Source organism: Babylonia areolata, chromosome 10, assembly GCF_041734735.1.
Source record: "Babylonia areolata isolate BAREFJ2019XMU chromosome 10, ASM4173473v1, whole genome shotgun sequence".
Lineage (NCBI taxonomy): Eukaryota > Metazoa > Mollusca > Gastropoda > Neogastropoda > Buccinidae > Babylonia > Babylonia areolata.
In genome coordinates, this window is record NC_134885.1 from 20,366,523 (window position 1) to 20,391,420 (window position 24,898).

At 39.6% G+C, this 24,898-nt stretch overlaps 3 protein-coding genes across 8 annotated transcripts in view; 1 reads left to right on the forward strand and 2 right to left on the reverse strand.

Annotated features, from left to right (window-relative positions):
- The window catches only part of LOC143286873 (rho family-interacting cell polarization regulator 2-like), a 115,234-nt gene extending 103,963 nt beyond the window's left edge, over window positions 1-11,271 (forward strand). For all 6 annotated transcript variants that reach the window (XM_076594771.1, XM_076594770.1, XM_076594768.1 and 3 more), the window contains one exon: window positions 879-11,271. In XM_076594771.1, the coding sequence (XP_076450886.1) occupies window positions 879-955 (77 nt within the window). In that variant the 3' untranslated portion in view covers window positions 956-11,271. The remainder of the gene's footprint in view (window positions 1-878) is intronic.
- Window positions 11,272-11,641: 370 nt separating this feature from the next.
- Window positions 11,642-16,432, reverse strand: LOC143286488 (UPF0739 protein C1orf74 homolog). Its single transcript, XM_076594065.1, has 2 exons — window positions 16,362-16,432; window positions 11,642-12,776 (listed from the first exon to the last, which is right to left on the reverse strand). The coding sequence occupies exon 2, from the start codon at window positions 12,715-12,717 to the stop codon at window positions 11,911-11,913; it is 807 nt and encodes a 268-aa protein (XP_076450180.1). The 5' UTR covers window positions 12,718-12,776; window positions 16,362-16,432; the 3' UTR covers window positions 11,642-11,910.
- Window positions 16,433-19,092: 2,660 nt separating this feature from the next.
- The window catches only part of LOC143286874 (protein fuzzy homolog), a 231,380-nt gene continuing 225,574 nt past the window's right edge, over window positions 19,093-24,898 (reverse strand). Inside the window, exons 9-11 of the mRNA XM_076594774.1 lie at window positions 24,777-24,878; window positions 23,888-24,020; window positions 19,093-21,025 (exon numbers count right to left, since the gene is read on the reverse strand). Of these exons, the coding sequence (XP_076450889.1) occupies window positions 20,968-21,025; window positions 23,888-24,020; window positions 24,777-24,878 (293 nt within the window). The 3' untranslated portion in view covers window positions 19,093-20,967. The remainder of the gene's footprint in view (window positions 21,026-23,887; window positions 24,021-24,776; window positions 24,879-24,898) is intronic.

Genomic DNA, 24,898 nt, shown 5'->3' on the forward strand with positions numbered 1-24,898 from the left:
GGGTAATTTTTCACCCACAATGTGAGGCAAAGGTTAACTTCACTGTATTTCATTGGGTTAGTAGACCCATTTTTGTCTTTTAAGAAATAATCAGTAATCCATTTTTTAAAAAATTATATTAACTCTCGAATTCATATATTCCACAGCTTATATGTGGAAATTTATTTTGCACATTTTCTGTTGTCTGGGGTTTTTTTTGGGTTTTTTTGCATATATTTATACGCTTTACACACACACACACACACATATATATATATATATATATATATGTCCCCTCTCACTGGCATGCACAGAGGCAAAACAAACAGGAGTATACTAAATTTCACATAAAATGAATTACATTTTTTGCTTGAAATATAAATTGTATACTCTGAAGTGTTCAGATTGGTGCTAGATACTATCAAACAGTTAAAGCGAAGCTAGATACTGTTGAAGTGTTACCAAACACTATTGAAGTTTTGCCAGATACAACTGAAGTGTTGCCAGATATAACTGAAGTGTTAAAAGTGTTGATAGCTACAGCTGGAGAATTCAGTGTTCAAAGCATTGCTGGATTCTGTTGAAGCATTCATTATGTTTCCTGATACTGTTGAAGTGTTACAGTTGAAGTGTTGCTTTATACTGTTGAAGATTTCAGTGTGCATAGATAATATTGAAGTGTTCAAAGTATTACTGTTGAAGCATTGCTATACACTATTGAAGTGTTCAAAGTGTTACAATTGAAGTGTCAGATACTGTTGAGGTGTTCAAAATGTTTTTCAATACTACTAAAATGTGTGTGGAAAGTGTTGCCAAGATAGCGCAGTATCTTCCTCTGACACATCCATGTCTGGCTCCCCCACACCCCCTGAATGTGATGTGTGTGTGTCTGGTTCCAGGGGAAGAGGGCAGGACAGCACTGGAACAGGCACAGCTAGGAGCCCACGGTTTCCAAGGAATGCAGATCAAAATATGAAACCCCTCCACCTCAGGACATTGATCATAAAGTGGACAGCAGTGACAACTCTTTCACATCCACCTGGAGGTGATGGCTGTCAGAAGTGGTCACGGTCAAACAACCAGCCTGTGTTCTGAAGCTCGACCAGTTTGTTTTCACCCCCAGCAAGGATCATGGCTCTTCTGGATTGGTGCTCACTTCCTTCTGTGGAACTACGCTGGGTGTGTCACACAGTCTGGGAACAAAGTGCTGTGCTGTGTTCATGCCATACTGCTGTTTGCTGCTGTGCCGAGCTCAGGGCGTTGACTGCTGCCCTGGCCCGCATTATGTGATGCAATATGTCCTCTTGCCATCGCACAGTTCTACTACACATTCTCATCTGCACCCTCTGAATTTGGGGACAGAATAAAAGGATGCATTCTAATACCCCTGGATTTTGTCCCTCTGATGGGCGTGTGAACAGAAGCGCAATTTGATATTACACACACGCAGATCTTCTTTCGTGATGATTTCCTGAAACTAAAACATGCTTTTGGATATTACACACTAACTGCTTTCCCTATGTTATGCTGAAGATTTCCAGAAAAAAACAAAACATGTCCAGTGTTGTTCAAAGCCATTCAGTACTGCTGTGTGACCTACAGTCCAGCTTCTGGATGGCCTGGGTGGTGCATAGAAGAAAGCTGAACACAGTGATGTCAATGGTGTGTTGGTGACGTGTGAAACCAGTTGTGATGTGATGTTCTATGCAGCAATGCAAGACACAGGACAGGGCCATGCTGTGTGCGTGCTCTTTCCAACACTCATACCATGGAATTGTCGTTCTTCGCAAGGCTTCGCTGGTCATTACAGTGTCGTCAGTATACATTAGCTTCTGGGTGATAACAATATTCACGTTCGTTCATCTGCTGGAGAGTTTGTGTTTCTGTCACATTACAGTGTACATGTGTGCTGCCATTTCTTCAGACATGAAAGCAAGTTTCCATTCTACCGCATTCAGTTAATCAAGCTTTAAATTGCAGTGTGATTTCAGGTATTCTGCTTTGTAGGTGTGTTGCATTGTGAGACCTCTGCTGCTGCTGCTGCTGTTGGTTGGTGGGGGTGTGGACAGGTGTGGTGCTGCTTCCCACTGCCCAGTGTGAGCTGGTCAGCACTGAAGGGAGGACACAGCAAACAGTCCAGTACTACACTGAAATGGTCGGGTGTATGTATCTCTTACAGTCTGTGGCCTGATGCAGGCTTCAAGCACACAACTGGTATTTGTTGTTCAGCAAATAACATGTATTGGTTTACTTTATATTCAGTCTGATTGAAATCCTCTCATTTTTATTCAGCTCGGACAATCATGAGTTTATTGTCATCCAGTCATACACACTTGAAGATACCATTGTGTTAAGATTGCTCTCTGTAGATACCATGTATGCAATTCTGTGTATTTTTGCAGGAATAAGACATGTTGGCATATTTGGGGGAAATATTCATATATAATGAGTTTTCTGGCCTGTAAAGAAGTAAATTCGGAAGGAGTAGGTAACTCACTTCACCATGGAACTGTCACTGGTCTTGAAAGTGTTAAAGCATGTGGGGGGATGGAGGGGGAAAGGGAGGGGGGAGATAAATTGTACTCAAATTTAGTGACAACCAAGATATAGATTAACCTTCACCATGTAAAGTGGGTCAAGAAGAGCCAATTCTGTCTATTAAAATGATAAATAGTTCATTCCTATTTGATTGGTTTTAGATTTTTGTTAATTCTTCTGATTCTATTATGGTAACTGTTTTTGAGCATTTTCTCTTGGCTCTGTTAATGAAGAAGTAAACACATCTTGTAAATTTATAGCAACCCCTATTCTGACTTTGTGGGTTCCACAAACCCACACTTTCTAAAGAAAAAAATACATGGAGACAAACATGTGCGCTGTTTACTTACCCCCACTTTTCAAACTCAGCCTCAAGCCACAAAGGCATCTGTCATTTTAATGCCATTTTTCATGAAGGCAGCCATGGTTTGGTGTGCATCCCAAACCCCCTGCAACTCCCCCCTCCCTCCCCTCCTTCCAAGAAAAAAAAGAGATGTTGGAGCTACAGACAGACAACAGATATATGAGAACATCACTAGATAGACTTTTCAGTGAGTATGAGACTGGCCCATGACATACAAATATGGTGAATTACTTCCATAGCAAGAATGGGTCTGCTAGACTCATGATAAAGGGTTATGTGAGTAAGCAGATAAATACAATAAAGGTCAATGAACAACAGAGAGCTGTTGTGAGTGTTCTGTGTGTTTAGACTTGTGTCTGTGCTCTCCTGTATCGTGGATGAATTCTGACATTGTGGTAAAACAGTGCAAGTTTCACAGTTCTGTTGGAATTTTTGCTGTGTATGCAAGTGAGCATAAGTTTCCCCAGTACTCAACAAAGGGACTTTGACGTTTCAGCTGAATAAGTATCATCATCACTTTTGTACAGTTTACAACAACAGTTGTGAGTAGTTTCACAACCAAGTATGAATTTAAAAGATTCTAATTCTTGGTGGAATAATGTCATGTTCAGTTGCACTTGCAAACTTTTATCTTCACCTTAATGCTTTCTGGGAAAGCTAATCAAGTGCTGCGACATCAACACAACCACATACAACAATGTTCAGCATTAGTGGTCTTTTGTAATGTTGACAGAGAATATGAATTTCTGACAGTATAACAAACAACAAATGTATAAGACAAAGAAACTTGAAATTGAAACTGAAGAAGACGATGAGAGTAAATGGAGTAATTTCAAGTCTGTTAAATCTGGAAAAAAAAAAAAAAAAAGTTTTGTAAACAGTCATAGAATTTTAGTTAACATTTGACCACCAGCCTGATGGAACATACAACAAAAGCTTTGTGGATATCTCTGTGTATGGGAGGGGGTATTTGTGTTTCTCTAGTTCCTTAGTATAGACCAGTGTGTTTCATAGAGAAAAACAACAAAACCCAATCTCCGTGATAAACACTTTCATGATCATTCCATACATAACAAAAGATTTGCATTCTCACACATGTGTATATTAAACATGTAAAATGTTTTCAAATGTCTGTTCAGGAAACTGAGGAAAGCAGGTATTCGTAAACATTTTCTGTTGCTGTTTTCCAGTCAGATGATTTTATATCCCGCAGCCATTTCAAATTGACATTAAAAAACAAAAAGAAGGAAAGCTTTGTGATCTCTTTTTCTCCTCATAAAAAAAGGATATAGATTGGGCAGATTTCTCTCATGCAGTTTGACACATATTTTCCATGTGAGTGGAGTTCTGTACAAATCTGCTTAAAATCTGTTGTATATCTGGTATAATGTTTAAAATCTGTTTTCATGTTACATGTCAGTTATATCAATGGTACATGTTGTTTGTACAGACCGATTCAGTGAATGTGACTAGAATATTTTCTCATCGTCCATATCTTTGATCTGTTCTATTTATCATTAGAGTTTAATTCTAGTCCTTTGTGCCTTTCTTGTTTCTCAGTTGGATGTGATTGCACATATAAAATCAATGATGCAGTGTGGTTTCTTTGTGAACTGTTGCTTTAGTTGACATGTTTGTCAGAAAAGACCTGTGAACTAAGGGGAGTGGAGGATGTGTGTGTGTGGCTAGTATTGTCAGAAATCTTCTTGTTTGGGGGTGTTTTTTTGTTGTTGTTGTTTTTTTTTTCAAAATATAAACTGTTTGCAATATTTTTGTGTCAGAAAAAGTGTTTCATCCATCTGTCTTAAGAAACGATTGGCATTATCTAATAAACGGTGCCATCACTTTGCGATTTCTCTTAGCTCATTTCACATCAAGCTCTGAACTGAAGTAGTTGAAAGAAAGTTATATGAACATAGCTAACAAAAAAGAAAAAGGATGACCTTTCTCAAGGCCACAACAGGAACACAAAAGGGCAGGCAGTTGACCTCTATTTACTTCAAAAGGGGTGTACTGTTTTATAATCTGTGGGCTTTTGTTTTTTTTTTTTTTGTGGTTTTTTTTGTTTGTTTTTTTTGAAAGCATGTTGTGCTTCACTCAGCTCCTGAACAGTTTTGATAACAATATTATTGACTTGTTCATGGTTTTGGAAACCATGTGCAAAGTGCTGTGCTGTGGTGCTGGCTCAGTGCTTGTGTGGACATGGATTGAAGTCTTTGTTCCTTGATGCAGTGTCAGTCATCTCCTTGTTTCACTTTGTCAGCTAATGGCCATTTCATAACACATTATGAAGCTTGGGACGGTGGTGAATTAATAGTTTTTAGATTTATTTTGCATCAATGATTTTGTTCATTGTCTGATAACAAAATACTCAGATCCATTCTATCAACATTGGTTGGTATCATTCTTGTAGATGTTCCTGTAAAATGTTGCTTCAAAAGCTGCCTAAAATTTGTATGCATTTGCTACATGAATGTAAGAGCGTGACTTTGAAGATTATTTTCTTAATGCTATGTAAAAACTGTAAGAGTCCCACCCCACCAGTAAAAAAAAAAAGTGATGACTGTGACAGAAGGAATAGTGTGTTGTCCTTTTACCTGTAAAAGCATTAAAGGATTTTCAGACAGAGAAGGCAAGGGGTGGGTTGGGTATCACATTTTGTGGATATGAACTGTCTACATGTATGCTGGGAATGGTGCCATACAATGATACATGATAGAGAGGATAGATAAAACATAACAAAAAGATAAAGAATGAAGTGTCAAAATTCAGCATTAAAGTGGTGGCCTGGTGATAAAGCGTCTCACTAGGAAGCAGTCATCTACAGGTTTTGAGTCACAAATACAGACCAGGGTTTTTACTCCCCTCCTCCATTAGACGTCGAGTGTTGGTCTGATGTTAATCTTTCTGAGACCGTAAATCAAGGCCCATGGTGCAGCTTGTACTCGGTACAAGTAAAATAAAGTATGCAACAAAAGGGTGGCAAAATTCTGCAGAAAATCCACTTTGACAGTGCAACAAATGCACAGAGTTTGCAGGCTAAAAAAAAAAGAAGAAAAAAAAAAGGCTGGCACTGCATTGTGTCAGCACGTTCTCCCTGGGGAGAGCAGCCCAAATTTCACCTTAACTTTTGTGACAGAAAAATAAAGTAATTATAAATTTCACCAGATCTGTTGTCACAAAAAAGAAATAATAACAATAATAATAATAGATGAATAAATATTCCTGTGAAAGCTACAGCTTGAAACTTGGAACAATTCTTGGTGTTGTGCTAAGTGTAATGCTTTGAATAAAAAAACAAAAAACAAGTGGTGCTCACATTGGATTCTGAGGTGCCACAACATATTCTTTAAAGCAAAAAATAATATTAGATTCAAGTATAAATCCTCGCTTTCAGACAGTTCACACACACAAATACATGTAACTGACTCTTGGTGCAGTATAAAAATTCTTGGGAAAGACAATAAATGTAATGCTTGAAAGTTTTTCACTGTCACTTCTTGCCGCAGTGTGTTGGGCCAGGGGACAGAACTGCAATAGTGTCATGTGTGCAATGTCTGTGACTATTTTTGTAGTGTGTTCCAGTTTTATTATTTTTTCTTAAAAAAACAACAACAAAACAGCAAAGTTGTACATTGTATATAGTTGATGCTTTCACACCTTGTACCTAGTCAATGGATTTTCGCATACTTGTATATGTATACATTTATTCCCATTCTGAGAAGAAAAATAAACAAGGAAGTCAGGTTAGTTTGTCGATGGAGTGAGGATTTGTTGGGGTTTTTTTGTTTGTTTGTTTGTTTTGGGGGTTTTTTGTATGACAGGGAAATGGTAACCTGAATTTGTGGAAAAACAACAAGAAAAAAACAAACAAAACTGACATACACTATTTAGTTTTAGACTGGCACAACAGGAAAAAAGATGATTGGTATTAATCTTTTCTGTAGACATGTCATCTAGCTCTCCATGGTTTTCACTCTGCATAGTGTTAAACAGCTGTTGACGATATAAAGCAATAAGTCAGACAATCAACCGCTTTGACGTTTATTCAGAGCTCTGGTATAAGGTCTCCGGAAGACATGGCATTCATCCATTTTCTTTAAATGTGTGAATTTAGTCATGGGTATGTGCAGTAGTTTGTTTACTTTAACAGTCTGTTTGCTGATGGCCTTATGGTCAAGTTCCAGTCTTGGTAGTGAAGGTTGCACGGATATAGGGAGCAAGTGTATACTGGAATGGGGATGTTATAGATCTGTATGATTTATGCAGCCTGTGAACGAAATCTGTTTTTCTTGTTTCTCCTCCTCGTAGATTCTGTGATTGTCATTGTTACTATCATGTTGCCACAGTGTCCATCCAGTTCTGTTAACAATGGAGAGCTGACCAAAGGTGTGGGGACAGATCTCCTTTGGAAGCTGATGCTTACTGGCTCTGGCCAGCCTTGTTCACTGACCTGATTTCCTTCTTGCTTGCCGGCATTCCACTGATGTTGTCTTGCATCAGAGTCTGAAGTGAAACCCCATCTTTTACAGGACAGTGGCTGTTTGGTGTTTTGTTTTCAAGGGCAGCCTTTGATGTTGTGTCAGTGTCTCTATTTCCACAGCTTTTTTCTTTTCTTTTCTTCTTGAGCATTTCATTTCTTTTTTTAAAGCTATATTCCTCCAAATGTGTTTGATCCTTCTTTATTCTCCTTGCCATTTATTTGTTTTAAAATAATTTATATACCTTTTTTTTTTTTTTTTTTTTTTTTTTACAATGAGCTGTATTCAACTGAAGGGAAGTAATACATGTATTCAGCTTTGTATTCCTCATTTTTCAGATCAACGTTTGTAATACATTTAACTCTTTCTCTACTTAGGATTGAATATATCCGCCCTTTCTTTACACAGTGCTTGTTAATTAGGACTGCATAAGCAGTCAGACTCAGAGATTTGAAAATGTTCACTTTTACCAAACGAACCATGATATGCGACTGACTGGAGTCCAGACATACTGTTAATTAGGCTTAGCAAGTCACCACTATAAATAGATAGAATTATTTATTTTTATTGCTTTTGCTTTATAAATTATTTATAAGCATAAATAGAAAATGTCAGTGGTCTTCATGATTTGTATTTAATAAAGATATTTTAAAATATACAACAGGCCAGTTTCTGGGGAAGTCAAGAAAGTAATCTGCCAGTAAAGAAATATAATGTAATTTCAAAGAAATGTTTTACCATCAGATGAACTAAACTTCAGACTGAAAGTTGGGAAAATACTTATTATAATATTGGTGTACTGTTGCATTCTGACCAGAGAACTTCTGTAGTGAGTAGTATGAATTATGTGTATGAGCTGTGAAATGTCTATTACATACAACTTTGTAAGCATTGTGAATAACACATTTTATGTGCATCTTTTTGTATTTATCATGCTTAAAGAAAATAAACTACCCTTGCATACTAAAGTCCCATTGCAGTATCTGGGATCTGTTTACATTAAAATATTTTTTTCTTAATGCAACTTTGATTGCTTGAAAAGTGTCCAATAGGATTCTGAAATTAGGCTCTCTCTCTTTTTTCATTCTTTTTAATCATTCCCCCATTCAGATGCAAGTGGGTGAGTATGATGAAACATGACTTGTTTTGCAAGTAACACGGGGATGGGAAAGATTGCCATCCAAGTATATATATCTATGATTATTTATGACTGGTTGAATGATGGTTAATTGTGAGTATTTGAATGAAACAGCATGGTCTGTTTGTTTCACTTTCATATCCTAAATCAAACAATAATAAAGCATGGAAGGTTTCACCAATGATGAACGAACAACTAGGGTTACAAAATTGTAATGTTTGGCTAACAGTGATGATGATGATGATGATACCATTTCTCCAGCACTACTTCCTTCCCCCACCCTCCTGTGCATAAACAGCATTCCATCTTGTCCTGCCAAATCCTCTCTGGAACAGTTTTGTTCAAAACAACTTGTTGGGCTTTGATTAGATGAATGTCTTGAGGACAAGACTGTTTTCTCCCTACATGCATGTATACAAACATGCATACACATATACAATGCAAACTAATTCACACACACACACATGCATACACACATGTATTAAACAAGACGTGTTTATTTCAGGAAACCCTTTTGGGGCTCATGAAAATGTTACATATTTCATGTAACTATACATACATGCATAAAATCCTTTGGGGGCACATGAAAATGTTACATATTTCATGTAACTATACATACATGCATAAAATCCTTTGGGGGCACATGAAAATGTTACATATTTCATGTAACTATTAATACATGCATACATGTAAAAGAATTATTAATTTGGATCAAATAAATTTTGAACTTTCTGTCATCACACAGATATGTACCTATTAATGTTTATATTTAGATGCACTCATAAAATAAAATCAGTTGCGGTCATGATCATTGATGGTTTAAATGTTTTAAGGCCTTGACCTTGGAATGCTTTACTGGTAATGGAATGGTGGGTGTGTGTGGGGGGGAATACAAAAGTTTTACTAAGTAGGAAATCCATTACCCTGGTCTATCCCAAGGAAACATGTTGGCTCTTTCTGATAATCTTGTTGTTTGGTTACAAGGGCATTACAATGATTTTTATATAATTTTGTATTCATCATCCATATATCTGTGATGTATGATCCTCAGTTTGACTTAACATGAATTTTCATTCCCACTGGCATCTGCTATTGTAGCTGTGTTAACATCAAGATTCAGTTTACACATACATTTAAGTATCTTTGATGCAGTGTGCAGTGTATTCATATTGCTGTTTACTGTAACTTGTAAGATGTTGACTGCAACCTGCACACATCTTCATTCCTGTTCATCAACAGGCAAAAATCAATCATCAACTTATTCTTGTTCCCACCCCCCAAGAAATTACAAGGAGACTTCTTCACTGGTTATACTTCCCCCCCCGCCCCCCCCCCCCCCCTTTTTTCTTCCTCCTTCAAACCATAGCAGTATTTTCCAGTGCTTACCTTGCTCTACCTTCAAAAGATTTTGATAAAGCTCACAAAGAACAATCAGATGTCTCATATAGTTTTTTGTTTGTTTTATTTTTCCCCCTCGTTGGGGAGGATGAGGAAATGAGAAAAGTTGTGGCTGGATATTTTCTGATATATGAATTTCCATTATTCATTGACTGCCTATAAACCAAGTTATCTAGATTCTCTTTCCCATGTGTTACTCATGGTTTCCATTTCACTTCTCATGAGTCATCTAAAATGCTTCTAAGATTCTTCAAAAATCTTGCATACAGACAGGTGGCCAATAATGTGATCTGTTTTGTCACCAAAAAAAATCAGATTTTTTTTTCTTTCTTTTTTAAAATATCAGGGATGGAGTTGTTGGGTATTTTCAAACTTGTCTCATTAGTATGTGACATTTTTAAGGTCTCTCCCTGATTGGATTCTTCAGTCTTTCCAAGTCACCCCTCCATGAGAAAGATGTTTCCAAGAATTTGTTAAGATCTTGCCTGAAAATACACAAACACGGTCTTTATATTATTTTCAAAAAGGTAACTAAGACTTTGATGGTTCAAGTCATGATGTGAAACCAGCAGACACAATCCTGTGTACATTAGAACATTAAGAATTAAAGAGACTCAATAAAATTGAATGAGACAGTGAGAGGTGAAAATTTAATATTAAATTTTGGCAACATTTTGCTGAGCAACATGAAGGAAGGGAGGAATGCTGAGAAGAGAGACTTCTGGAGATGCAAGTTACTGAAAATATGAACATATCCAGATACATATTTATCTAATATACCTACCTCTCTCCTCTCTCTCTCTCTCTACACACACACACACATTCTTGAGCATTTAAAAAAAATAGTTTTTTCTGCCTACCATTGATTTAGTTTCCTTTTGAGAGAAGTTATATTCTTCCATACTGTCTTCATTATACAGGGCAGTGCATTCTCAGATTCACTGTTCAGTATTCTTGAATACAATCACAGGAATATCATTAGTTAAATTATACATTTGCTGGAAAATGTTCAATGACTATAAGTCACTGGCAGTGTGTATTATCATTATGCATACATTTGTTGTTTTTGTTTTTAATGAGCCACTTGTTTGTATTCTTGTTTTGTTAAAATATGCATCATATTTTTGTTTTGTGATTTTTTTTGTTTTTAAAACATGTATCAAATTTTCTATTGCATTCTTGGAACTCAGGCTGTGGCTTTGCTCTGCCATATACTGTATGCATACATGTACATGTGCATGTGCAGTGCTGTACGTGCTTGTCCATTCCTTCTTTTGCACACTGAAAATGAATTTGTTTGGGGTCAGTTGTCCACTGTGGTATCCATCATGTCTGTCCTTTGTCAAATAAACTGTTTGTTGTTTTTTTGCCACCGAATGCTGTCATGAGTGTTTTCAGGCATGAACATGTGACAAAAATAGTTGTTGACCGTACAGTTGTTTTAACATGCAAGCAATTAAAATGCTTGTACCCACACCCCAAGCTCTCGATAACACCACCACCCCCCTTTCCTGGCAGACACAGATACGAATACACTCTTACTGGAGTACGCTGCAACATACTCCAAGTCCAACTCTGTATTTTAACTCTTTCCGCATCAACCTCATATTATGGAGCAGCCCAGACAATTCACATTTATGCAATGCACACCGATACTGTGGGAGTATTTCTGAAATTTATATATATGGATTTTGGCTACCCCCCCCCCCCACCCCCCCCAACCTGCCTGCTCCCTGTGTATTGATCATTTAAAATTGGTAAATTAAAAAAAAAAAAAAAAAAAAAAAAATCAAAGCTGCACCTTATATAAGTTATAATCCAAATCATTCGCAATCAATAAATTACGGAAAGCAAGCATACATAAAGCTTGTCAGCTGTTTCCACAAAACCATGTTCACTTCTTCTGGAATGAGAAATGGCCTAACATATCATAATCAAGTTATACTTGCCCTGGCAGTCTAATATCACAGTCACAAAATCCCCCCCCCCCCCCCCTCCCAAATCAAATCCTATTAAAGGCAAACACTGGGCAACTGAACAACCCTTCTTTCCAGGTCAAGTTCGTCAAACAGCTTGCATCCCAGTGCACAGTCTCTCTTGTCTTTGAACCAGGCTGCCACCCTGCCCTCTGCCTCCTCCACCAAAGCCTGGGGCACAGTGAAGGAACAAACCACATGCTCTCTGGGGCACTGTCCGCGCTCTCTGATCCCACATGCCCTGCCTTTCAGCACAAAGTTCACAAGCGGTACCCACGACAGGCAGTTGTCCGCAGAATCCACACTCATGTCATAATAATACACCACAGGATAGCCCAGAAACAACCCAAACAAAGTGGAAGGGTTAGGTCGCTGGCTGCCCTCCACACCTGTCAACGGAACATCAACGCTGCTCCCAGAACCCAGCTCCTCCAAGACACTGAGGAAGCTGTTCCTTGTCCCCTGCAGACAACCAGAGGACTTTGAGTCTGACAGCAGCTGAGGGCAATCCAAACCACTCGACACATCCACATACATCACATCCGAGAATGGTTTCTTGGGACAGGAATCCATCAAACCACTAAATGATGCTATGTTGACGATCAGCACATCCACCCCGATGGTGACTACAGTGAGATGGCTGGACAGGAGAGCGGCGGAGGTCAAAGCGGTCAGCAGGGTGGGGAGACAGGTGGGAGTGGAGACAGCAAAGTCCAGGAGCAGGGCCGGCTTGAGGCCGCAGTCCACACACCGCAGGTCCTCCATCAGACTCCGCCATCGCTGGCCGCCCTGCCTCCGCCCCAGGTGCTGGCCAATCACCTGCCTCCATTTAGAATGGTCCATGGTGGATGGATGGGTCCCAATGCTATCAGTTAAAGGGGAGTGGTCTTGACCCGTTTACTCTGAAATCAGACACACACAGTGGTCATTGAAAACCCAAACACACACATTTACTATATTACACACACACACACACACACACATACACACACATATCTAAAGAGAGAGCTTATTGTCTGGGTGTAAATCCATGGGGTACTTTTTATGCAAAATTTCATAATACTGTCATCTAAAGAACATTCCAGAATCAACTGGATGTAATCAGAAACAAAATGATGAATCAAGCACATTTACCCATTTTTCAGCCTATTTTCTTCACTGCATTTCCTGCAAGTTGGCAGAAACCAGTCTGTTTCTTCACCCTCTCCTATCACCATGCCACCTTTGATTTGTTTACAAACAAAACCTAAATGACCTTGATTTTGTTTCCAACTGACCCCTGACTGATTGTGGAACATGACTTGGATGATAATGTGATGAATTTTTTTGGATTAAAAACCCAGATTTTAAACCCAGAATAGGATTAAATTATAATACTTACACACTGTGTATGTGCCCATACATACAGTCAAAATAAAATCCAGCCAACAGTTCAGAATATGTCTAAATGTAACACGTGCACACAACAAGGTTCACAAAGCACAAATCCTAAACTGTACAACAAGCCATAGCTCTGTCCACTGACAGACTTTCCTATCTTTAGGAGAACTGTGCACAAGCTTCCATCGCAGTATATCAAATGAATTTCACTGATTTACAAGATTTTTAAGCTGCAAATGACAAAATTCAATATATCCGAAATTCTAATTTCTACGGGCCATAACTACCAAACATAACTTTATGCACATCAGCACATGCTGGATTTACTATAGATCACTGCAAGTAATCAATACAATAATATAGTTTAAACAACAGCAATTTTTTTTTTTTTTTAAGTGTGGGAGTTACAGGTTATGAAGATGAGGTGGCGTCTTTCCACCACTTCCTGTGTACCCTGTGACTGACAGACTGACAGGTGAACTAACAGATGAACTGACTGACAGGTGATGTGAACTGACTGACAGATGAACTGACTGACAGGTGAACTGACAGATGAATAGATTGACAGTGACAGGTGAACCAACTGACACAGCCACACAAGGAGACATGCATTCCAGTTCTACAGCAGGAGGTGAAACAAATTTCTATAGTGTGTCAGGACTTTTGAAAACGCGTAGACACGCGTCCCTGACACTTTAAAATGGGAAAAGATGATCTCCGTGTTCATCCAGCTGGTCTCTGAGACAATTGAAAAATTTCTCGAAGGCACAGACATATTTAAAAAAATTAAAAAATTTTTTAAAAAAAAGAGAGAAAGAGTAAAAATCCTGCATCAAAGCTTCAGTCTGCCTTTGCATACACATGTGTGTAGCAATGCAGATTTGATCAGAAAGTGCGTCATTAGATTGACCCTGACTGAGTGCTGGTGTGTCAAATATGTCAAATGTCCAGACTGAGAGACTGTCCACAAGATAACTCCACCAAAAACAGGCCAACAAGAACTTCCAGCCTTCTATCAGTGCAAATCTATGCATGCTGGACTTGGTGTTGTAGAGTGAATGTAATGACACGGCTTACATTGTAGGTTATACTATAGCAAGTTACAATGCTTTAACAACCTGAAGAACAAAAATGTCTGCTGTGACACAACACTGAACATGCTGGGTTTTTTTTTAGGCACACAAATTGCTGTGTTGTACAAGTTTATAAATTCAGAATCATAACCCATAACATTTTCTTCTACAGCACACATTTCCCCATATAATTTTTACATTACCTTACTGATCGTAAAATAAACAGATAAATAAAGAAGAAAAAGCACAATTTCCTTCACCTTCTTTAACTCTTCTGAATACATTCTTACAAATCATATCGATCACATTTGGTGCCATCTCTTCAAGCATTGGCTATTAGTGAGGTCATGACTCGCAATGACACATTGTGTGTCCTTCAAAACCACTAAATTTTAACCCTTTGAGTGTCATTTGCTTCATCAAGTTCATGTATGCAACTACGCTGCATTAAAAAAAAAGTTTATTCTAAATTGTAGTCAAGACAGAGACTACACTGGATGAAAAAACAACAACAAACAAACAAACAAAACAAACAAACAAACAAACAAAAACCAGTGAAGAATACAATTATTACAAATAACTACATGCACATCTTTTGAAACATTTTCTGTATTACTCTTTTGCTCTCAACACATTTCCCTGGTGTAAAAACTAAAACTGGGATGTTCTCCCCAGACAGAGCTCATTACCAGAATTCAATAGCCACAAATTTATCATTGTATCAATCATATCAACCACCATGATACCCTGAAAGTAAACCCCCTATAAAACAAAAAAAATTGGGTGGGTTATTTTATTGGGACACACATGTAACACACAGTTTATACAGGCAAACAGTGGTAAATTCATATTCAGCATAAAACAGTCTCCAGAATCTCAGCAAGATACAGAATATTATATATATATGATTTTCTTTCTTTTTTAACCTAGGCCATTTACTAGTACTGGTAAGTGTATTCTCCCTTCAAACCATTTTTTTTTTTTAAATTCCTGAGTACAACAGTTATGATAATGACAATAACATTAATTATAACAATAATATTAATAATAACAATAATAATATTAATAACATATAATAATGATAATAACAATAATATTAATGATAACAGTTAACTTTTAAAAATAATATCTTTAGTTGTTAATCTTGTGCAAAGACAATTCAAGAATCTGACCATTCTTGATTACTGCTGAATGTGAAGTTCTGTAAGCTGTGTGTGTAAAAATAACACACACTTTGTAAACGTTTTGATGGTCTGTATGAACTCACATCATGAACATTCTTTGACTGGTAATCTGTGTATATATAGCATACACCCACTTGTGTGTGTGCATTCTTTCTCTTGCTTAATCATAATGTTCATCCACAACTGTGATTATAAATAGATGAAAAATGTACCCCTTTGGCCATCCCCCCCATATACCTCATATCATCATTACTTTTTATATTCCTCTGATCTGAATTTACATCACAAACAATTATGAGTAAAAAATAAAACAACAAACTAACAACTCAACAATTAAAATTAAAACAGAGAGCCAATGGGGCTCCAAATTAAACTTCTAACTATTTCAGACATAAGTAGATTGTCATGAATAAAACGTTTCCAATGGAAGCAGATGGAACTGCTGATTTTGTAAATGAATGTGGTAAAGATATTTTCAACTGTTCACACGCATAAAAGATATGCATGGCATTACCACAAACTATGCAACTTGCAAGTCACTTTGGGGGTAAATTTTGTGGAACTGCCTTTCGTTAGTGTGTATAATTTGTGTGTGCATGTGTATGCGCGCGTGCGTGCGTGTGTAACTTATTGTCACGTCCTTTGATTTATATCTCTTATGGTGTATAGGGGAAGTTAGTGTTGAACTGATAGTAGATTCAACATTTTGTGTTTGTTTTTGTTTTTCAAATGTGGGTTTAAAATTTTTTTGTGTGTATCAAGAGTCGACGATGAACTTTCACGCACAAGGAAGGAAATAGTGTATACATTGCCAACCGGAGCGCTCCTCACAAACACCCGTGTTACTCACCGTTTTTTAGGCCTTTACGTTTTAACATTGCAAACAGTTGTTTCGCGCACACTACCTTCGCCATGTTGATCGCACGTAAAGGGAAGCTATGCCAAACAATACGCAAAATGATTTACTTCAATTGTTTCCCTTGGTTCAATTCTTCCAATGGACAAGAGAGAGTATCAACACGAGTTGATCAAACGTATCCAAACAACTCGAAAGTATACGTCTGGATAATTCATGAAATTTGAGTTAAGGTCATGAGTTGTGGTGTAACCTACAATATGGATTTGTCCGAACGCAGTGACGCCTCCTTGAGCTACTGGTATTTATACTGATACTGTTTTATGAACCCCGCGGCAGACTGACTGAAAACATTTTTAAAACCATGTGTGGATGCCGGAATCAGTTGCATGTATTATAGTTGGATGAGAGAAGGACCAAAAAAACAATTCAAAAAACAAAACAAAAGAGAAACCAGAGTTGTTAATTGAAAAAAGCTTATTTTGTTCGAGGTTTTTTTTTACAATTTTACTGATCGTTTTTGACTGATTTGGCAACAAACCGCTAGTAAAGACCGGTTTGCAAATGCATTAATTGTTTAGAGTACATTTCCCACTGAGTGTAGTTTTCAGGTTTAGCCCTCAGTATACTAAATTCCCCGGCATTTCATGGGATCATGAGTAACAGATGAACACATAAGAAAGGCTACCCCAAATTCAAATATAAACAGGGCATGGCAGGAAAAAGTCATCTTCCTCGATTAATGGACATTTATTTTGTGTGGAAACCGTCGGACATAAACTGATGAACAGTAAGTATAATGAGTTGACTCCCGTGAGCTTCCATGACCGTCCTGCAAGGCCTCCTACATAATGCCTCACATGATGTCTCTTCCTGTCTGCTGCTGGGGAATCCTCCCTGCTCCTCCTGAAGAGCTTTCCTTAGCTCAGGTAAGGTACAATATATTATATGCTGGTTGTCACGTGTTTGCACGGCTGGTCCAGTGATGCTCAAAGCATGTTTAGTGAAAACCAGGTCAATAGAATGCACCATTCCTTTGATTTTCTCGTCTTGCAGGTAGCCTACTGAAGTTGACGTTACTAGTACGGTGACTGAGGGCAGGAGTTGTCGTCCCGGTCCTAGAATTAGTCAGAACAATGGCGCCAGTGTAGGTCTGACAATGGGGTGGAGATTCTATATACCTGGATGTAGTTTTTCATACGGAAGCTTACATAGCAACTGTTCGGTTTAAGTTGTTATGGTTACCATACACCACCGCTCCCCACAAATCAATATTGGCGAAATCAATATATCATACAGGTTGAATATGGTACTTACATTGATGCTAACTTTTTAATAAATGATATTCACAAAGTAGGGTATATATATGCAATGTCACGTTTGATTGTTAAGTGTTCCTGTGCATTTTTTTCTGTTGTACATTGATTCTAACTTTTAAATAAATGATCTTCATAAACTATGCAATGCCTTGTTTGATTGTCCATCAATTGTTCAAGTACATTTTTCTGTTGTTTGTGGGCAGTTTTTTGTGGTGTGTGTGCGTGTGTGTGTATGTGTGTGTGTGTGTGTGTGTGTGTCTGTGTGTGTTGTTGTTGTTGTTGTTGTTTTATTTTTCTTCCGGGTGACCATGAATCTGATCATCTGTGTGATCGGTGTGTTACAGCCGTCATGGTTGTTTCCTCTCTTAAATCGGGAATTATCTTATTTTCTCTTGAACATCATCACCACTGAAACAGTTCCGTCAGTTCTTCACACATCACACTGGTTCATTCACACCAAGACAACAGACAAACAGAACATAAAAAGCAGAACATAACAAAACAAAACTGAAAGTACCTGGTGAGGACACACCCGCGTATTGAGGGACCATACCTGTGGACCATACCTGTGTATCGAGTGTCACGGGCTACAATGCCTGATTCGTATCCGTTTATAAGAAGATAAACCGGTTTTCGTCATTGGCGCGTATCACTGACATATGTACATCTTAGTGGTTTCGATACACTGTTGCTGAAAGCGACATTGGAGTCCCTTGTTCTCCAGTGAGTACACACTGACGTGACGAGGAGTCAGTGGCGCGAGATGAACTGCGTGGAGCGATGACATCAGGCTAGTGGATACAACGCCCGGCGAGGATGCGATGGAGGGTCCCGGGTTCGAATCTGGAACGGACAGGATTATTTACCCTGCCCAACCACCCCTCCTCTCGCCTCCTTCCCCAACACACTCCGCTTTACCGCTTTGAGCAGTAGTCTTCGTGCTAATAAAAACGAGGTCCTGTGTCCAGTGTCTTACAAACGACTACTGTCCCTGGTAAACTTTTTATTTTCGTTTTCCCAAACTCCACATTGATTTGCTGAGTTGAGAGATATGATATTTGTGTGGTGTAGTTCAATCGGCGTTAAGATTGTGTTGTGCATGCATACATGCACGTGCAATTGTGTGTATGTGTGTGTTTGTGTGTGTGCACACGCGCGCGTGTGCTTGTGTATGTGTGTGAAAGAGAGAGAGAGAGAGAGAGAGAGAGAGAGAGAGAGAGAGGGAGAAACACACACACATGCGCGCATAATATATGTGAGTGTATATATATATAGATAGATAGATAGATAGATAGAAAGTCCGGGACAGAGTCGAGAGAGTGCATGGAAAATATCTGTAGAAACACAGAGTGAACTTCATAATCCTAATCAAACAGGAAGCCAAAACATAACTTCATTATTTCCCCATTAGGCATTTATTACTCAAATTTGCATACACGAATACTATCATGTTAGCATGTAAAATGATGTATACACACACACACACACACATTTTCTTTGGTATTCACAACCGGTGACCACTGTAGGCCATATCCTACAATTGTGTGGTACTGTGTGTGAATGTGTGTGTGTATGTACGTGAGCGAGTGAGGAATAAGCGAGTGTGTGTGTGTGTGTGTGTGTGTGTGTGTGTGTGTGTGTGTTACTGAGTGCTGAGCGAGTGAGGAATATGCGAGTGCATGTGTGTGTGTGTGTGTGTGTTCATGCACGTGTGTGGATAAGTGTGTGTGTGGGGTGGGTGGTTGTGGATGCACGTGTGTGCTTTCTAAATATACATTTTCAGTATAATAAAAACAATTGTAAACACTCCTGCAGATACACTGTCACAGAAGTAATTTTTCAAACAGGCAGTGCTTATTATACACTAGTTTATGATATGTTGAATTTTTAATATTGAAAAAACCTCTGCATTGCATACCAGTCACAAGAAGTTAAGAAACACACACACACACACACAAAACAAAAACAAAAAAAACACCCAAAAACACACACACACACAAAAACATGCGCGCGCGCGTACACACACACACACACAATGCACACACACACACAGAGGCAGATATTATTGTTCAACAAACATTCCTGGCATGATATGATTTAGCAGCAGAAAAAAACAAGACACATCGCTCTAAATGCTTCATAACAACAAATCAGTCTGACACAAAGCGCTACAAAACACACATAGATACATACATGAACGCACATACGCACGCACACACACACACATGCATACACGCACACATACCTACAGACGCGTGCACGCACAAAAAAACAAGATGTGGATCCATACAATACATACACGGAATGGAGTGCTCTATTTTGTAGAGACTGCTTCAAAAGGAATGTTTTAAGATTTGTTTTAAAATCCTACCTTCCTATTCCGGGTACACAGACACAGTGAATATAAGTACACTGCCCACTAGGGCCCTAAAAGGCTACAGAATCTTTACCGTCAAGCTAAGTATTGGGTACTCCTCTTTCTCACACTGTCAGCACACCACATTCGCTTTAATCTTACAATATGTGATTTCTTTTTTTATTCGGACTTCTCTTTCTCGCCCGCTCAGTCACACAAGAAACATTCACAATATACTATGTATGCACATACATACACAGACATAACACCCCTACCCCCACCCCCCTGACACACACACACACACACACACACACAAACATTCTCATGCGCACACAGAGAACTCTAAAATGCTTGACTTTTGAAAAAAGAAAATCAACAAAAATACTGCATTCCTATTTCTCATTAACTACACCCACTTCTCAATAAACCCATTTATCAGAGACAGCACAGCCACATTTAATGGTCATATTAACGTCAACAAAACACACCATTATATTCACCATAGCATACATCTTCAAACACAGTTCCAACAAGGCACAAAGTGAACATGGAATGACTTGCTCTGCTCTGAAAGGATCAGCTGAAAGTGAAACAGCATTTTTCTCCCTCATCATGACTGGCTGGAAGTTAAATCTTGCGTTCCTTTTCCCAGTCTCATTGGCTGGAAGTTAAATTTTGCGCTTTCTTCATTCTCATTGGCTGGAAGCTAAATCTCGCGTTGCTTTCTTCATTTTCATTGGCTGGAAGCTAAATCTCGCGTTGCATTCTTCATTCTCATTGGCTGGAAGCTAAATCTCGCGTTGCATTCTTCATTCTCATTGGCTGGAAGCTAAATCTCGCGTTGCTTTCTTCATTCTCATTGGCCGGAATGTTGAAACACTGGCCTAGCTGACTATGATGATCCACTCTTCTGTCCTCCTGATGATCAGATGAGGAATGTTTTGTCTTTGGTGAAAGCATTCAGAGTCTTGTTTGTGATGGACCTGAAACATCAGTCACACACACACACACACACACACACACACACACACACACACACATGTGAATACAGACGCTTGAAGACATTCAATTAATAGGTAAATAAATCAATCAATCAATCAATCAATGAATAAATAAAAGCAAAATCAGCCAGGACGAATCACATCCAGCTTTTGGGATTTTCGAGATGCTCCCCTCTGGTCGACGGTACAGAAGTATAAGGACAAAAACAAATCGCTTCGCCAATAGCTCTTTCCCCAAACCAGTCAATGCCCTGTCTCTGGAACAAATCCAGTATGATAAATAGAATTGTGCAATCAACAACCATATACCTGAAGATCTAGTTATCAGCCCCATCCACATGTAATATGCAGCTACTGTTCAAATGTGTGTGTCTGTGTGTGTGTGTGTGTGTGTGCGCGCGCGCGCGTGCATGTGTGTGTGTGTGTGCGTGTGTGTGCATGTGTGTGTTTGTGTGTGTGTGTGTGTGTGTGCAGTGCGTGCATGTGTGAGTATGCACAATTTTTTATAATAATATTGATATGCACTTGTATGTATCCTAATTTCTACTGTATCTGCGTTTGTGTATGATTTTCGATTTATATTCGTATCTTGTTATGTAATACCCCCCACCCCCACCCCCCCAATATTCCTTGTGACCCCGGTACACTTGGTAATAAAGACATATTCTATTCTATTCTATTCTATAAACAATCGATGGAGGGAGCCAGTGAAAGAAAAAGGCAGAGGCCACAGAACACACCGCACACCAGAGAAAGAAAAACCTAGACACGTGAAAACACCCGTCGACTATTAAAAAAAGCAGCACTGTCCATCACAACCAGAACAAAAAAATGATAAACATAGAACTGTGCATGAAGGGGTTTCTGTTGGCTTGTATGTTTTGTGTTGTGGATTTGTGTTTTGTTTAGTTTTCAGCCAAATGAACAAGGCGGGCAGGCAAGATGACAATATCAATTCATTTGCAAGAGCAACCACAGAATCAGAGCTATCAAAAACGTGTGCATACATACACACACATACATGTGCACACATACACACACACACACACACACACACACACACCAACGTATATCTAGGCGCTTTGTACGTGTCTCTGTGCAGCTGTCAGTAGGTATTCCTGGGAACAGTGTGTACACTACTGTACGCCTGCGAAACTTGGACAGTGTACCAACGACATGCCAAGAAGCTGAACCACTTCCACACAACATGCCTCAGGAAGCTACTGAACATCAAGTGGACCCCAGCAAGACAGGATCAGCAAGACAGGACCCCAGACACAGAGGTGCTCGCAAAAGCCACCCTTCCCAGCATCTTCACCATCCTGATGCAGTCCCAGCTTCGCTGGGCTGGACATGTGGCGCGCATGCCAGACCATCGGCTGCCCAAAAGACTCTTCAATGGCGAGCTGCAACAAGGGAAGAGATCACACAGAGTTCAGAAGAAGCGCTCCAGAGATACTCTGAAAGTCTCTCTGAAAGCGTTTGATATCAACCCTGACTCCTGGGAGGAATCTGCAGTGGACCGTGACAAATGGCGCGCTGCTGTGCACAAAGGCGCCAAGTTGTGCGAGGCCAACAGGACTGCTGCAGCTGTTCAGAAGAGGCAGGCCAGAAAGTCACGGGCAAACAATCTCCCTGACAATGGTATGCCTGTCTTTGTCTGCCCCAACTGTCAGCGAACATTTCGTGCGCAGATTGGACTATTCAGCCATCTGCGCATTCACAGATAGATTCATGAGCATCCTCCCCCCCGACCCCACCACCACCCTCCCCCCATCCCCCAGCTGGATGACAACGATGGTTATCATCGATCTCGATGGACACACCACCAGTGTGTGTGTGTGTGTGTGTGAGCGTGCACGCGCACGTGCACGCTTGTGTGTGCGCCCGTTTTTTAAAGCACCTAAACCCCTATTTAGAGAACTGGTCCTACATAGATTCACATTAGTAGTAGTAGTAGTAGTGGTAGTGGTATCATTCTTATTATCATCATTATTGTTATTGTTGTCGTTGGTGTTGTCGTTATTATTGTTATCACCACCACCACCACTACCAACATCACCACCATCACCATCATCATCACCACCATCAAAATCATCATCACCACCACCATCATCATCACTACCACCACCACCATCACCACCATCATCACCACCACCACCATCATCATCACCATCATCATCATCACCATCACCGTCATCACCACCATCATCATCACCACCACCACCACCACCATCATCATCACCACCACCATCATCATCACCACCACCACCACCACCATCATCATCACCACCACCATCATCATCACCACCACCATCATCACCACCACCACCATCATCATCACCACCATCACCATCATCATCATCATCACCATCATCACTACCACCATCATCATCACCACCACCACCACTACTACCACCAACATCACCACCACCATCATCATCATCACCACCACCACCATCATTATCATCACCACTACAACCACCATCATCATCACCACCATCATCACCACCACCACCACCACCATCATCACCACCACCACCATCATCACCACCACCATCATCACCACCACCATCATCACCACCACCACCATCACCACCACCACCACCACCACCATCACCACCATCACCACCACCATCATCACCACCATCATCATCACCACCACCATCATCATCACCACCACCATCATCATCACCACCACCACCATCACCACCACCATCATCATCACCACCATCATCACCACCATCATCACCACCACCACCACCACCATCATCACCACCACCACCATCACCACCACCATCATCATCACCACCACCACCATCACCACCATCATAATGATCATACCGCATGGCGAAGGTGGGGATGTGTGGGGTGTAGAGCACGAACAGCTGATAGGGGGGAGAACTGAGGGCGTAACACTTGTGGCCCTCACACACAATGTACGTGTCACTGGCCGTGTGGCTGAACTCGGAGGGTCCTGTCGAAGGAAACGTTGAAAATAATGTACAGTGCAAAACTTGAAACGTAAAATAATTCACGCCACAAAAACTTGAAACTCAAAATAATGTACAGTGCAAAACTTGAAACGTAAAATAATTCACGCCACAAAAAAACTTGAAACTCAAAATAATGTACACCACAAAACTTGAAACGTAAAATAATTCACGCCACAAAAACTTGAAACTCAAAATAATGTACACCACAAAACTTGAAACGTAAAATAATTCACACCACAAAAACTTGGAATTCAAAATAATGTACACCACAAAACTTGAAACGTAAAATAATTCACACCACAAAAACTTGGAATTCAAAATAATGTACACCACAAAACTTGAAGCACACAACAACATACACTACAAAAGTTGAAGCGTGCAATAATATACACTTCAAAAACTCACACAGTGTGATTCAATCTGCCCGAAACTGAAGATCAATGTGACAATGCTGAATAAGACTGTCCTATCTCAAGACTTTTGTCGATTATGTCAGTAAGACACAAACTCCACAAGAACACACACACAAACACAAAGATAATGTTGATGATGATGAACATGATGATGACACATTTCTCTAGTGATTTCAAACATCTCAAAGCAAACCACACAAACACACTCGTCTCTCACCCACCCACCCCTACCCCCCAAAACACACCCACTCCCTCTAACACACATACTCATCCACACACACAAACACCCCCCCACCCCACCCCCCGCCCCCTACATGCACACACCTGCTTCACTGCCCTCCACAGGTGAGGAGAAGTAGGTGCCGATGACTTTCTTGTAGAAGGAGCGGAGAATCTGACGCCGCCTGGGGATGCTGACCAGCTCCTCTGAGGATCAAGGTCACAGG

Excerpts from the sequence above, each read along its gene's own strand:
- LOC143286488 (XM_076594065.1), bottom strand. The coding sequence starts at position 12,717 with ATGGACCATTCTAAATGGAGGCAGGTGATTGGCCAGCACCTGGGGCGG.